Raw genomic sequence first — 15,410 nt, forward strand, 5'->3', positions numbered from 1 at the left:
AATGAGAGTGCAACTCGCAATCTAAGTCGCCTGCGTAGCCTTTGTGGCACGCAGATATATAACCCGTGGAAGCTAGACTACAAAATTATTGACTTTTGAATATAAAATTGTAGCGGAATACTACCGAAAGCTGTAACGTATTTTGGGACTCTACTACTACACCCTTCGGTACAACCCCTTGCAGGTGAAGACGTTTCTAAATAGCAACTGTAACCGCACACGCTATCAAAGATAACCTTACATTACAATAGCAGATGTACCCGGTCCTTGCTGGAAGTCTCAGGGCTAACCTAACCCTAGCTGCAGCGGGTTAATTCCACGCCTGATTCTAGCTCTGAAAGCATTATGTACAGATTCGGAATCTCTAGGCTATGTACATGAATAACCTAATGCACCACATTCACAGCCTATAAACTATTTTGTAGGCAGAAATCTGCCCGTCTCTGTATTCCTGAAATCCACCTGGAACAGCGTCCAATCCGGAAAGGACTTTCGGATTGCTCGGCTTAAGCGTACCATTCTCCAGCCAGGATGGCAGATTTTCAAAAAGTTCGCAGCTAAGTTCGTGGTCTTCTTTTGAAGCCTATAAAGGGTTGAAGTCATAATGTCAGTACACGGAAGAGACATGCATAAGGAGAAGGGGCCTTATCCACTTACAGGCCACTTGAATTCCCCATAGCTATGATCATTCAGGAACGCAGTCCACACAAGCACGTCCGTAATATGGGTACCGGGAAGGACATCTTGGGTATTAGCCTTCCCTGGGCGCACTGTGCATAGGTTGCCAGGTCCCGCACGGAACGCACGGGAAGCGACAGTAGAGGAATCGGTGGTCCCAATAGTATCGAAAGCGTGCTTCAGATTCGGGACCGCATTATGGATCTTCTCAACCACATTTTTGTCTTTGTAGTCAAACACATGTTTGGCACCGTAGGAACGGACCAAATCGGCATGCTTCGGGCTACAAGTGGTTACCACATCGAAGCCGCAAAAGGAAGCGAGCTGGATGGCATATAAACCCACACTCGCTGGGCAATGTCAGCTTCAACTTGTAATAAAATGTATCTGAGGGGTACTTACAGCTGCCACCCCAAACGAGTACGCTAGTACCCTTCGCCCGAGAGCGGTCGAGGTTGAGGCAGTCTTTAGCGAATAAAGCGAGCCATGCGGTTGCCGACGCTAATGGGACAGTGCAAGCATGCTCACTGGAGATGCTCTTAGATACCTTGAATGAGATTTTCTCGTCAGCGACACAGTACTGGCTGTATGCACCCAGACCCTTGGTTTCACCTGTATTACCACATAGTCGTAAGCATATACGACGAACTATCGGCACTGGCTCAAAATTGGAAACACTCACCTCCCCAGATCAAGCCCGCAATGATATCTCCTATGGCCAACCGCGTGACATCCTTTCCCAGCTCAACGACTTTGCCAACAAAATCACATCCAAGAACCACTCCATCACCAAAGGCATTCCCATCAAAAGATTGCACTGCAAACCATTGGTAAGGATTAGTAAGCTGGTTATATAGGTACGTTATATAAGTATAATCGGAACATAACATACCATCTGTGGGGTTCTGGGCGACATGGGATATCTGCACAAGCACTTGGTTTGCTGCGGGAGAAGGGCGCTGAATGGCCTCTTTCGATAAAGTAGGCGTTTGTCCGCTCACGCGTACGACGAGAGCTGTGTTGGTTTGGTCAGCCATATTAAATTGATAAGTCTGCAAATTCAGTTTATGAGAAGATCCTGAGAAAGTGGGCATGTTTATTTATATATACATTGGTTTCAATTATGACGCACAGTGGAAGTCCCAATTCTTCCAAGTGCAAGCGCCGGGGAAGATATAAAAGTGGGACCACTGGAGGTTGCAGTTGCCAAATATCAAAATTCCGCTAAGATAGATCTGGACTTAGGTCCAAGAATATAATTGGAAAAATCTCGTATAAGATCTACGGAACACGATCCACACGTTGTGATGGGGCTTAGGGTAACTTCCGCACCCGCAGAAGGAATGCCAATGCCATGCCAAGCCGGCTAAGGTGAGGGTCTATACGAAGTATATCAGCACAGGTATGTATGGTTTTGATATGAACTCAAGTTTTACATTGCAGTATGCATGTGCAAACATTATAGCAAACAGCCTGGTAATTAGGGCTGCATATGCTAGACATATGCAGCCCACTATCGAACGCCAGATACAATCTCTGCTGACCACCACAATCATATTTGTCCCAATTTACCTGTGTCTTATATCCAATCTGTCATATATTATTTCCTCTGACTTCGTAGAGCTATTCTTAGGGATCTTCTACTTCGTCATCCTCCCGGTACACATCGTTCTGTACTAGCATTATCCATAACTATAGAGCAAGATGAGGAATAATTTACTCAACAGTCAAGTCTCATTCTCGGTTCTATCTCACTAACAAATTGTTGTTTATAGCTATTTCAAACGCTACACACCTCTGTCATTCACTATTCATCCTATGATGTTTTTCGGATCAAATCCAACATAGCTAGGCAGCTGGTTTTATTTACTCAGCAGCACACTTTCCACTCTTGCAGACAAGGTCGTCCGAGCAGTCGTTCTCATCAGAGCAAGTAGCGCCTAGAAAATTAGTTAGTGACCGTGAAGAAAAATATCAGCAGAAGGATTCTTACCAGCACAGTGTCCTGACCATGAGCAGGTAGTAGTAGGGGCGGTGCCAGCAGTTGTAGTAGTCTTCTTGGTGGTGGTGGCCAGGGTGGTAGTAGTGCCTCCGCTAGTCAGGCCGAGGTTCTTGGCAAGAGCGGTCATGAGCTTGTCACCCATAGAGCGGAGGGTGGTGAAGTTGGTGATGTAGTTCTTGGTGAGAGCACTGCTGGGGAGCACAGCCTCGTCGCCAGTGAAGAGGATGTCTTGTTGAATTAGTAGCTGTCCAAACAAAGACATAGATGTTCTAGACTTACAGGTAACATCAACATCGCTGTGGCCGCTGTTTCCGTTCAAGTCATCGTTGGGGAAGCAGGTACGGGCCATCAACCACGAGGCCTCGCCGATAACCTGGGGGCTATCACCATCAGAGTCTCCGTAGATACCGTAGAACATCTTTCCGTCGCTAGATTTCAGTTAGAATAGGACGCAGACGTAATATCAACCAAAGAGAAAATCATACCAGATGACTGCACCGATGTTGTTTCCGGGAAGAACACTCTCGTAGGTCGTTCCGAACTTGTCGGGAATGACAATGAAGGGCACTTCATAGGCAGCCAGAGCACCGAAGTTGGTCTGGGCCTGGCCATCGGGGTTTCCCTACAGCATCGAGTCAGTGAGAACATCTCAGGCAGAGAATAATGGTCAACATACAGTGCACTTGTAGTCGATGCCATCGCAGTCAACATCCATATCGGCAATCCAAACGAATGCAGCACCCTATCATCGATCAATTAGTATGCGGGGTTTAAAGTAGCCTAGTAGTGAGAGTATCTACCTCGCTGAACTTCGACCAGTCGCTGTAGATGGTAGACTTCTTAGCTCCGCTATCATTGTTGTTGAGATAGGTTGCATCCTTTGCAGCAGTGCTAGCCTTTGCAGCGGCGCTCTTCAATGCAGCGACGGGGATAGATGATCCAGCAGCGAAGTAGCTTGCTGGAGGGCCGGCAGTGGGCTTGTTGAAGGAGGCACCATCAACAGTTTGCGAGAGGCCAGTGCCAAACAAGGCAAAAAGGGCAAAGGGAATTGAGCGGCTGTAGTTCATCATGATTGCGGTAGGAATGTTGAGCTTTGCGATGCTTTGAGATGTTGGAGAAGGATGATTCTTGTCTTTCGGGGCCGGGCAAGTCGTGCTTTATCAACTCTTCTGATTCCTGAAACATCAGTCCATTAGCGACTAGTGATGCTAGCAAATACTACCTCCGGATTCACCGGCGCTAGTTGCCACTGAGTGACTTTTTTTTTTACATAGTCCATATCACCTCGTCAGCTTCGGTTATGCAGCCGATCCTTCAGTCCTGCAAGAGGTGAGACAAACTAACTACGAGGAGCGGGAATACTACCTTGTTCAGCCACAGCAGTCGTTATATCAGACGACTGTGGATTCGGAATTGATATCTGCAGAAAATTGTGCCTGGATGACCAGGATAACTGCGGGGAAGACCGTTTCAGGCCCTGCATAGCGTCACATCGGCCATGCTGTGATGTAAGGTAGAATCATGCAAAGCTAGCTAGAACTTTATTGGTTGCAGACTCTAAAGAATATTAATTGCAAGGCTATCAAAGCGCTTACACTGGCCGATTCCGGATTTAGAAAATGCTAGGAAGTAATACATAGATCGGCATAACTCCACATATTAGTTCGCATATTCGGGCGACACCCACAACTTGATAGGCAACCAATAATCAATATCCTACTAATCATCCACGGGATTCCCGGCTAAAGCTTGTGCTGAATTGGCGAGTTCTGCGAGGATGATCGACATTAATAGATGACCAGACTGGAACTTGAAAATCCAAGAACTAGGGCGTGGTAGGTCCTAATACATCTATAGGTCCACGAGAGCATAGGATATTCTACATGTAGATAGTGTTGCAAGACTTTGTTTTTCTTTATTAAAGCTTCGATAAAAGCTTCGATTATTCGCAGCCGGTTCTGGTATTCTTTTAGCCATATTACAGACCCTCGGTCCTCCCATGTGAGAACGTACCTTTTATGTACCTTTTACTAGACAGATCATACAAAAGGTACATATCCATATGCTAGGTTTTTTTTTTCCAACGTATAATAACTGTCAGGAGATCTTACTTTAAGTAAGCACTAGTGCCCTCCAGGGCTAACATCCTAGTAACGGTTTAATGACAGGGGACGGATGTGTTGTTTGTTGTATATCGCATGTTAGACGCGCCAGTAGGTTCAAATTTCCTAAACCTAGGCTAAAACTCGCATATGAAATTTAAATAGGAAAGATGAATATATATTCTACGTTGTACTAGGGTGTTGGAGAATATTGTAGTAGAAAAGATTTAGTACATATTACACAAGTACCTAACTATACGGGGTTCCTGGTAAAAAGTACATTTTTATATATGTGAATCCCTGTAAATTGAGGGAAAAAAAGCAAAAGCTGTACAATAATTCATGCACGAGTGTACATATGGATGCCTACCTTACTAACTCAAAAATAATCATCAAAACCTCTCAACTGCAGATCACCAGCCAACGAAACGTCCACGTTGATCTCCGGCCAACATCCCCGGCCCAGGGCCGAAACAAGCAATGACTAAGCTTCTTTCACGTGACCTACGGGAAACGATCAACTCCGACCTCGAAATTGTTTCAGAGCGACAACTCGACCAAGCACCCCGAGACGCCGCCCAAGATGGCTAAGAAAGGTATGTGTTACTCAAAGCCAGATTTTCAGTCGCATGATCTACCCCGCCCCTCCACACCACAATTGAGTTGTGAAAACTGGGATAGCGAAAACCGCGAACCCCCGGGTTCTTTGGCGGCCGATTGCTAACATCGTCTTTTTCCCCGACACAGCGAAATCCCGTACCATTGCCGTTCGGCTGATCTCCATGGCTATGACGGGTTACTACCGCACGATGATCCGGCCCCGTGTACACCGTCCTCTCAGCATGATGAAGTACGACCCTGTCGTTAAGAAGCAGGTGCTTTTCCTCGAGGCGACCAAGGGTGGAAAGAACAAATAAGCTATCCCAGTTAGGATCTGAGTTCAGCTCGACTTTTTTCCAATTCGATTGTTGTGCGCCCTGAGAGATAGCCGCCTTCCAACTGCGATTACGGCTGAGTTCGATATCTTATTTTCCTCCAATCGAATCTCGCCTTTCGTGTTCTTTGCAATCGCTATCTTGATACACCATCGAACAATATCTCAAACTTTGGGGCGCATCTAGGGGAATGCGATAAGGGTGTCAGGGAACGACCCTCGTGTGTACATTATTTTACTGGAGGCAACCGGGAATTTGTGATTTCCCCGGTTTCCCCGGTTTCTCGGATATTCTGCGGTAAACCTCCTTTTGATGGAGCATTGTGTTTGGCGTTAAGAGCAATACAGCTTTGGGTACCTCAATAAAACTAAAATAAACATCCCACATTCCACTTTATGGCCTTCCGAGGCATGACTTCTGGCTCTTTTTGTCCATCCGTTCATGACAACAGCATATCTTTCTAAATCAATATTTGGATATCCATGCACTTGTCACACACACCTTGCTTTTGATAAAGTCAATATGGAAAAATTTCTCTGACATGATCAGAGTATAATGATGAGGAATGACATTTCTCAAGTGTTGAAATGCTCAGCCGGCATCTTGGCTAAAGCGCTGATTGTAACGGTCGCCTTCTAACTCTTAGCTGAGGCTTCCTTGGCAAAACATCAGGCAACTTACCTCGAGTGCGGCGCTTACTGCGGCCTCGCATAGTGCTGGCCTGACCAGCTGTGTTTCTGCTGCTACCTGAAGCCAAACCCTTCGGACTCGGTCGTCGCTCCGGGCCATCGGCTGCTTTTCGTGGCCGTTTCGGCGGCCTTAAGTTCGCATTTGAAGAGAACTCAGACTTGTTCACTGGCCCCTGTTGAAAATCTTCCACCAAAGAGTTGTTGACAGGCTGCATCTCTGTAGTCGTTTCAATTGAAGTTTCCGACTGTTCAACCGACTGGCGAAGACGGCTGTAAGTCCGTTTCTGGGTTCTCTTTACTTCCTTATTTTCGGACTCTCTTCCAGAGCTGTTGTCCGTTGCATTCGACATTCGTCTAGCTTTTCCAACCTCTGTTTGAGTGATAAACCGCGTCCCCTCGAAGCTGACTACTTTGCGCTTGGTGTTGGGCTGTCCGTTCTTGGCAGCTTTTTCAAGAGCCGACTGAGGTCTTTCGCTTTTATTATCACCGGTGCTGGGAAGTTGCATTCCAAGAGCAGGGTTAGGTTCATTGAGCTCTCGACTCATTTTCGGAGGCTCAGCTGGAATCTTTTGGTGATCTTGAACTTTCTTACGGGCATCATCTGGCACCGACGCTCCCTGGAGATCTGGAGTTGACATAAAGAGCATTTCGAGCTCCGCTGGATCATTCAAAAGTGAGAGACTATTTTCCCGTGAAATTCCGTCATGGAGACTTGAAAACGGAACAATATGACCGTGGCCAGTAGGGAATTTCGGTAGAGAATCAACACAATCACCATGTTTCAAGGCCTTCGTGGGGCTACCGATCTTTGATGCCGGAGGTCCATCTACCTGCATGTCTCCAAGAATCTGGCGAGCCCCCTTGTTTGATACATTGGCCTCGAAAGAATCGACAAGTTTGCCTTCTCTTGGCCCCAGTGCCAGATTGCTGTCTTCAATCGCCTCCACATTCTCTGTACCGTGAGGCTTAGTGCAAGACCTATCGTCAGTGATGGACGGCTGAGCAAGCGAGGGCTGAATGATTTCTTCCAGTTTCTGCCATGTTTGCTCGAAGGGCTCGTCAGGATGTACTTCGATCATCTTCGCAAACCCTTCTCTTATAGTTGCCTGCCAACTCTCAGCTTCCTGGGCACGCCGGAGGAGGGAAATTATTTCAGCATCAGCTTCCTCACCGACCTTCTCCAAAGCCGATGACCGTGATTTGACCATGGCGAGGTTTTCTTTTATCGCTGCAAGCTCTTCAGTCTTCTGGGCCATCTCCAGCTCAAGCGCCTCGGCCCTCTGTTCTGCTTCCTGGAGTGCTTTCTCTTTCAGCATTACAGACTCAGCCTTCTGCCCCAGGCTCGCTTCAAGCTCGATCGTCTTCCCTTTCGCTTGTTCAAGCTGTTCAAGGAACCTCTCCTTTTCCGCCAAGAGACTCGATTCAGAGCTTTTCAATAATTTTGATTCATCGTCAATGGCTTTAACCTCTGTGATGTATTTTGAGCAAGAAACATTCAGCTCCTCGATTCGTTTCTGTGATTCCTGGAGCTGCGATTATCAGTAGAGCACATCAAGACGATGATTTGCACCGCTTACCATGGTGGCCTTTTCCAGTCGCTCATTATCGGCTGTCTTTTCAGTTTCGGTCTCCATACTGTTAGTGAACCACTTTCTCATCAGCCATGATCGGGCTTACCAAAGAGCTTTGGACATTTGCAAGCTGCGTTTGGAGGTTTCTCTGGTCTCTTTCTAGCCTCGCCTTTTCTGTCTCAAGACCTTGGACTTGTTCTTCGAATTTGGCTTTCATCTGACCCTGAAATTTGAGGTTTGCGGCGCCCAACTCTTCCCGAATTCTTTGCTCAAGCAATTGAAGCTCACCCCGCAAGGCCATCTTCTCAATTTCCAGCCGGGCATTCTGGCTCTTGGATGCTTGCTCGTTAGTAACAGCGTCGGTCAAAGCATGCTGAAGATGTTGGTTCTCAGATGATTTGTTGGCAACTTGCTTTCGAAGAGACTCAACCTCGATTGAGATTTGTTGAAGTTCAAGTTGCAGTTGCGTATTTTCAGCGAATTTGTTGGAAACCTCCATCTCCAAAACAGGGTTTCCTGCTGGGATTCGAGCTTCGGAAAGCTTCTGACTAAACGTTTCTAACCCGCGCACAAGATCTGTTTCCGTCATTCCCACGGCCTTGATAGAAACGTCGAGACTGCCGAGCATTGGCTCAACAATCTGAAGCTGTTGTTGCAAATTTCCATAACAACTCTCGCTATTAACGAGCTGTTTGAAAATTGATGAATACGGACCAAGGTTGCTTTCAATCGCTTGAAGGGCATCTTGAAGGGCTTGGAAGACATTTTTGCTCATTTCCGTGCTCCTATCGACATTACTTGCGACCTGTCCAGCCAAGGAGTTGAAACTAGAGTCATGGTCAGTCTAAAATATGTGTTGTCTTTTGTTAAACTTCCACAGAGCTTACCGAGATGTCGCCTCATGAACGCTGTTGGTGAAGTCTTGGACATTCATATTTTCGGAAGCGCACTTTTCTTTCAACCCCTGAACCGAAGCGAGACAGTCCTCAAGCGCCGGACTCAGTTTCGACAGGATATTTTCCTCAGATTTGAAACAAGAAGTGGTGAACAGCTCGCAGGCAGAGTCGAACTTTCCTGCCATTCTGCGCTGGTCGTTTCGGATTAGGGCCAAGTATCGTGACTGGCTCTGAGACTCATTTTGGACGTAGGCCTCCAGAGTCGCAATTCGCTTTTTTTCATTGGATAGCTGAATCTTGATCAAATCTTCCCTCTTCTCTGAGTGGTCCAAGGCCTCCCTCAAGCTGGCAACAGTCCCCTCAGAATTTGAAAGTCTCTGGTGTTGGTCTTGAATGGTTTCAGCACCACTTGAAACCTTCAACCTGATCTCTTCCAAACTGTGTTGGATCTCGCTTTTCTCTCTATCAAGAGACACAGTGGCTTCTTTCAATTCTTTGGCTTGCTCCCGGACTGCGCCATATTCACGGCCCAGTTCGTTGAGAACACCTTTGAATGTGCCAAGTTTCGCCTTCCACTTGTCTATTTGTGCACGCTGAGATCTTGACTCGGATGATGTTTTGGAGAGCTGTCCTTGGCATGTCTTGAGCCGGTCCCGCAGATTAAGATTCTCTTCCTTCAAGCCCATGTTCTCATTCGTGACTTGTTTTTGGATAAGTGCAGCCGCTTGCTCGTTTTCCTCTCGCTGTCTCATTTTCGTGATGAGAAGCCGAAACAGATCATCCTCACTGAGCTGAGGGCCGTTCTTGCCACCAGTGGGCGGTGCCTGTTGCTTGAGAAATGCTTCCTTCTCGGGGGCACGGCGTCGCTTTGACGCCTGAAGCTGATTGTGTATAGGCTTGAGAGCGACACGAGGGCATGGGTTCTCTAGAGTCTCTTGTCTTTCTCGATGAAGCTGATGTACCTGGGGTGGCTCGGCCAAAACATGGTCAACTTCACCAGTCTTCTCAATGTCAACAACACACTCTGGACTCAAGTCAGGGCCAATAGGCTCTCTGGTGGTATCGGCCCCGATGGCGTCGTTCGATCGAGAAGCCAACACTGTCTGTTCTTGTCCTAAACTCAGTTTCCCTAAATCTCCAGGTGCGGGTCGACTGCCGCTGTCTTTATTAGGTTCAGCTGCTGCTGATAGCCGCCTTGAGAGCTGAGAAAATGCAGATACTCTCGCGGGGACTGGTGCCTTGGAGATTATTTCTTTCCCAACGCCGCGAGGATTGAGAGGGCTGACTCAGGAGACCATGTTAGTCTATTGTGAACAGTGGTGTTCATCTGTGAGAGCAGCCTGGGTCATTCACATACGTGTCTGGCCTAGCCAGTTGATGATTGAGACCGTCGTCCTTTCCCATTAGTTCTCTTGAAGGTTGGGCATTATCAATTGCAGTATGGGGGTGGTGAGTTTGCTTGGTCAGGTTTCGCGAGTACGAGGGCATGTGTGAGGCGGGCTTGCTAAATGAGAAATCTATAACATCAAAGCCAGAACTCTCTGGGCGCTGCAATAGCGGCCGGGGAGGTTCGGTGCTCTCCATGTTGAAGGACTGATTAGGAATTATGGAAAGAGTGAGAAGGATGAAGAAATGATTCGGTGGGATGAGAAATGGCATGGACGTAGAGGAAGCCAGACTTGGGAAGGAGCTACCCCGTGACCGAGCCACCATCTCTACGCCTACATCCTCAAGAGATCTACAATGATCCTAAGTGGCCTATGGTGATATACATTAGAAATGAATGGTTAAATTGGGGAAAATTGACAGCAGAGGCGAGAACTACCAAGTACAACCTGTTCAAGACACAAAATAGGAAGAATTACCTTTTTAGCCAGTAGCTCGCGTTTAGCTGAAGCTCATCCAATAGTTGGGTGTAGTTGAAAACTGAATGGAAATATGAAAACATCGACTCCTTTTCACCAGATAGGAGTACGGGTGAGTGCCTATTTTTAATATTTATTGATCTGGTAAGCTATCCTTGTTGATGCTAGATCTACATGAAGATATATTTTTGGGTACTGTCGTACTTCTGCACCATTTTGTATGAATAAGCTAGTAATCGACCCGGACTTCTCCGAGACTATGTATGGAGTCTATCAATCATGATTTGTAGTCATATGAAATGTAGGTACTATTCAAAATCTTTGTTGTTGAGTGTCTGTGATGTAAGAGATGAGATGAGAAGATATGCCAGCACAAAGAGGCCATGTAGAAACCGCAATTGTGAAATCAATTGACATCTCTATTACTCACAAACCTGTTGCATATAGTAATACAAATAAGATAATACAAATAGTATAAACAGCCTCATCCTAGGTTTCTTGAAAGTCAAAATAGCAGGCTGAAACCCCCTGATCTCTTTGTATGTTTTGCCCAACGGTCTGACAGGGATTACCCACTCCGTTTTATAAGCTCAGTGGGCGTTTTCTAAGGTTATGGGCTCCCATTTGGCAGGGGGCTCAGAGCCCTGCACTAACCAGCTGACTGCGCCCATGTCATGGTGGAACCAATAACAGTCAAATTGATAGAGTCAAGGTGTTAGGGAAACATACAACATACGGAGTACATGTTCAGCATATCTGCACCCTAGTGGAGCAAAAAAAGAAAAGACCCGCCTAGAATCTGGCTTGATCCAACTGCAGTTGACAAAAGTCCTGTAGTCCTGCATGTGAGACGTGAGTGATCAAATCCAACGTTGAATATTCTAAGGCATTCCAAGACCATTCTATGTGACAACAGTTGCCGAGACAACTATCGTATGCATTTATGCCTAGCACGGTCAATGTCGTGGGGCCCACGAAAGTTCGGGAGAAATAGGCATCTCACATGCCGTGGCAAACAGATCAGTCGACTGCATGTTTCTAGGCTAGCTCCTGGTTGGTTATACTTGGGGATATTCCAAATTGTAACTCTAATGAATCAATGAGCACCATTGGACTGGTAATAAGATAGAGAACTGGGAGATAAGATCAATTCTAGGTGGCACAGACTCTTACAAAAAGAGGGCGTAGGGCAGAGACACTTAATGCCTAAATAGTAATCTATGTACTCCGTAATCCGTACTGTACAAAAGAGCCACCTCTCAATCTCGCAGAATTCCTAATTTCCCCCCTAAATGCCCAAAGAACGACCGTTTCAAATTGAATTTTGATCGCCCGGATGTTCGACTAGGATTATAATGGACAAACCGGATTGAAAAGTCTGTGCATTTTAGCGGATATCATAGCCTCCGCTCAGTCTAAGCGGGTCGAACTGGGCTATATGCTCTCCACCTAACCTCATGCCTCAGAGCCCGATAATCGGAGAACGTGGAGGTCGGATATGTTGTACATATATGTAAACCGTTATCCATTACTGTTCAATATTTCCATAGAACATTATCCTAGATCCAATTCAGAGACACAGACAACGGTGACGGGCAATATCATACCTTCCATAAAACAACTAGTCTTGAAGTGTAGCAGCACAATGTAGATCTCACGGCAATTAAACCAGAATAAGCATAGGTTCAAAACTATCAGGCCCTTTTCTTTCATTATCCCCTTTTCCCCCATTTTCTTGCGCGTCACGCGTGATTGGCCCACATTAGTTACTGCCGTTTCTCCCAGACCGCTCACCCGCTTCATCCCCTTTCTTTCATCTGGCTTCACTTCCCGAAGTGGGAAATTCTTGGTATTGCTGTGTCATTTGATATATCTATCTCCTCTAATTTCTACCTCGTGCCTCCCCCCTTTTTTTCGTGGTGCTTTATCAAACCCGAAATCGGTGTGCTTCGCAAGCTCCCGGGCCCTCACGTTTTCCTGATATACATATTCCTGCAGGATTGCAACCAGGAATCGTATTTCTCACACTTGAAGAGTTTTGGTGGCCTTCTTATTGCATCTAGTCTTGTCTAGACCTCAAAATTTATATCTAGACCTGCATCGATAATCTTCGCCCGACTCTGACACATTTGACCCCCGCTCGGGCATTCTATCTTCGGAATTCACCTCTCATGGTTCCGATTTAAGCTCGATATTCGCTGAAAATTTGCTTCCTCTATTCTGTCGTGGTTTGTCCGACTACCGCTTTTAAAGCAATCACGATTCAACCGGTGGACTTTTGGGAAGAAGTGTGATGTTGCTAGAACGATACTAGTTAACTTTAATTACTTCGGCCGGTGGTCTATCCTCACAACATGGGAAACACTCAAGGGAAACAGGTGTCTTGCAACGATGCAGGTAAGTTCACTCGAACCAACTCGGGGATGTCTTCGTGACTTCCTGTGTTACCGCTGAGTATTATGTAGAATAATATGCTGATCGCTTCTTCTCTACCAGTCAACCTCAATCATTTCCGGCTCCTGCGCGTCGTTGGAAAGGGCGCATTTGGAAAAGTACGGATCGTCGAAAGAAAGGACACAGGACTTACATTCGCCCTAAAATATATTCGCAAAGAGGAAGGTGAGTTGGAGCTCCAAAGCCGCCGAGCTGAGGGAGCTACAGCTAACACTCGTTTTAGTGGTCCGTTCGGAAAGCGTACGGAATATAATTCGTGAACGGAGAATGCTCGAGCACTTGAACCATCCATTCCTTTGCAATTTGCGATACAGTTTCCAGGACATGGAGTACATGTGAGTATCCTCAAATTGGCCCTTACTACTCACTGCTGACCGATTTGAAGCTATATTGTGGTTGATTTAATGAACGGTGGCGATCTTCGATTCCATATATCCCGAAAATGCTTCACAGAGGATGCGGTGCGGTTTTGGATGGCGGAATTGGGGTGTGCTCTGAGGTATATCCATTCACAGGGTATCATTCATCGAGATTTAAAACCAGACAATGTCCTGTTGGACTCCGATGGACACGTTCATTTGGCTGATTTTGTAAGCACTGTCGGCATGCTATCGCACTTATGAGCATCAGCTAACTTGAATTTCTAGAACGTGGCATCAGATTACCGACCGGGGAAGCCGCTTACAAGCAAGTCAGGAACACTAGCCTACCTTGCTCCAGAAGTCTACGAAGGAACTGGCTATACTTTTGAGGTCGATTGGTGGTCATTAGGTGTCACTTTTTACGAGTGCATTTACAATAAGGTATGAGAAATTCTGTTCCTCGTCTATTTTCCGTCTAACCTTCAGTGCAGCGACCCTTTGAAGGACGAAGCCAAGAAACCCTGAGTGAAAATATCAAAAAGGCACAGCCGAAATACTACGTCACCAATCCTGCAGTATCGGTAGCTTGTTTGCGGGCTTTGGGAGCATTGATGCAAAAAGATCGGAGTCAAAGAATCGGCGCTATTGGTTTTGAATCCTACACCTCGCACATGTTCTTTGCCGAAATCGACTTTGAAGCCCTGGAGCGCAAACAGATCCCGCCAGTTTTCGTTCCGTCAAGTGAAAAAACCAACTTCGATGCGACTTATGATCTAGAGGAGTTGCTTCTTGAAGAAGCGCCCTTGGAGGCCAGAGCGCGTAGGCAAAAACCGCGCGCTGAACTAAGGGATGATGCCACCGCCAAGGAAATTCGAGATGATGAGCTTCATCGTCTCATTGAAACAATGTTCGAACCATTTGACTACACTCTGACCAGCTACCAAGGCAATGCCGCGGAAGCGATTGCTGCTGTAATGTGAGTTTCTCCCATCAAGAATATTGCCACCTTGTGCTAACAATGTATTTCAGAAATCCCGAGGAGTGCTTTCCAATGGCCACAACAACCCAAGGGAACACCACCATCCCAGCGAACCCAACTATACAGACTGTACATGCCCGTCAATTCTCACAGCCTGACCCGTCTCAAAATACATCTCCCACCCAAGCCAACGGCTCACACTACCGTGGTCCACCAAGTGAAACCATGACCACGCTCAGCGAGACCCTCGACCCAAATGACCCCGCGACTGGTCACCCTCCACCTTCCCCTTCAAACCGCATGTCACCTTCACCGCCGCCCGCCCCGTCCTTCCACCGACCCCTACCCCAACACAATCGACACCGCGGTGCCACCCGGCAAATGAGCAAAAGTGGAGGTGTACAAATGGTCCTGAACGAAGCTGGCAGCTGGAGTGAGCTGGCCCATAACTCTATCCCCATTGATGGAATGGACAATAGTGACGACAAGGGCAAACAAGCCAATGGCATGCTATCGTTCTTCAGTCGGAAGAAGGGCCGCGATCGCAGTCCAAAGCCGACTGAGCCAGGTGTTCTTGGCAAAGAAGGAGCCAGACAGATCATTAGCTGAAATGCTTGCCTTCGGTGAAAACCAATCGTCGCTCTTGCGGGTGGCGCTGTCACTGCTGACAATATACCCGCACAATATGGTCCAACTTCCGTGGTTTTGACTTACACTTGAGTTTGAAATCTAGGCCCATAGACCAATGCTTCCCGGCTTAGCGCTCAAGGAGGTCGGCGATTAAATGCCGGCTCTAATGCTTTGGCCGGGTTGCCACCACTTTGACAACGTTCCGGCTTCCTCTCTATTGGGAGCGGCCGGAGGGAAACGGCCTTGC

The 15,410-nt window shown here is 46.9% G+C and overlaps 5 protein-coding genes across 5 annotated transcripts; 2 read left to right on the plus strand and 3 right to left on the minus strand.

The window, feature by feature from the left end:
• Positions 1–400: 400 nt before the first annotated feature.
• On the minus strand, positions 401–1,715 carry N7479_006518 (zinc-binding alcohol dehydrogenase family protein; the record flags this gene model as incomplete). Its single annotated transcript, XM_057254212.1, has 5 exons — positions 401–583; positions 658–1,028; positions 1,081–1,290; positions 1,361–1,495; positions 1,571–1,715. 5 exons carry the CDS (start codon positions 1,713–1,715, stop codon positions 401–403), a joined length of 1,044 nt encoding a protein of 347 aa, XP_057108074.1.
• Positions 1,716–2,544: 829 nt separating this feature from the next.
• Positions 2,545–3,750, minus strand: N7479_006519 (glycoside hydrolase family 75 protein; the record flags this gene model as incomplete). The annotated part of the gene is made up of 6 exons (XM_057254213.1): positions 2,545–2,618; positions 2,672–2,908; positions 2,960–3,108; positions 3,166–3,302; positions 3,357–3,422; positions 3,481–3,750. The coding sequence occupies 6 exons, from the start codon at positions 3,748–3,750 to the stop codon at positions 2,545–2,547; spliced, it is 933 nt and encodes a 310-aa protein (XP_057108075.1).
• Positions 3,751–5,332: 1,582 nt separating this feature from the next.
• N7479_006520 (mitochondrial 54S ribosomal protein bL33m) lies at positions 5,333–5,728 on the plus strand. The gene is made up of 2 exons (XM_057254214.1): positions 5,333–5,378; positions 5,530–5,728. The coding sequence occupies exons 1-2, from the start codon at positions 5,366–5,368 to the stop codon at positions 5,697–5,699; spliced, it is 183 nt and encodes a 60-aa protein (XP_057108076.1). The 5' UTR covers positions 5,333–5,365; the 3' UTR covers positions 5,700–5,728.
• Positions 5,729–6,324: 596 nt separating this feature from the next.
• On the minus strand, positions 6,325–10,457 carry N7479_006521 (uncharacterized protein; the record flags this gene model as incomplete). The annotated part of the gene is made up of 5 exons (XM_057254215.1): positions 6,325–7,935; positions 7,984–8,034; positions 8,084–8,804; positions 8,865–10,154; positions 10,231–10,457. 5 exons carry the CDS (start codon positions 10,455–10,457, stop codon positions 6,325–6,327), a joined length of 3,900 nt encoding a protein of 1,299 aa, XP_057108077.1.
• Positions 10,458–13,092: 2,635 nt separating this feature from the next.
• Positions 13,093–15,142, plus strand: N7479_006522 (serine/threonine-protein kinase; the record flags this gene model as incomplete). Its single annotated transcript, XM_057254216.1, has 7 exons — positions 13,093–13,135; positions 13,235–13,357; positions 13,416–13,527; positions 13,578–13,782; positions 13,840–13,995; positions 14,046–14,530; positions 14,584–15,142. The coding sequence occupies 7 exons, from the start codon at positions 13,093–13,095 to the stop codon at positions 15,140–15,142; spliced, it is 1,683 nt and encodes a 560-aa protein (XP_057108078.1).
• Positions 15,143–15,410: the final 268 nt, after the last annotated feature.

The sequence above is a fragment of the Penicillium vulpinum genome (assembly GCF_028829585.1).
Source record: "Penicillium vulpinum strain IBT 29486 chromosome Unknown utg000003l_segment0_segment0, whole genome shotgun sequence".
Lineage (NCBI taxonomy): Eukaryota > Fungi > Ascomycota > Eurotiomycetes > Eurotiales > Aspergillaceae > Penicillium > Penicillium vulpinum.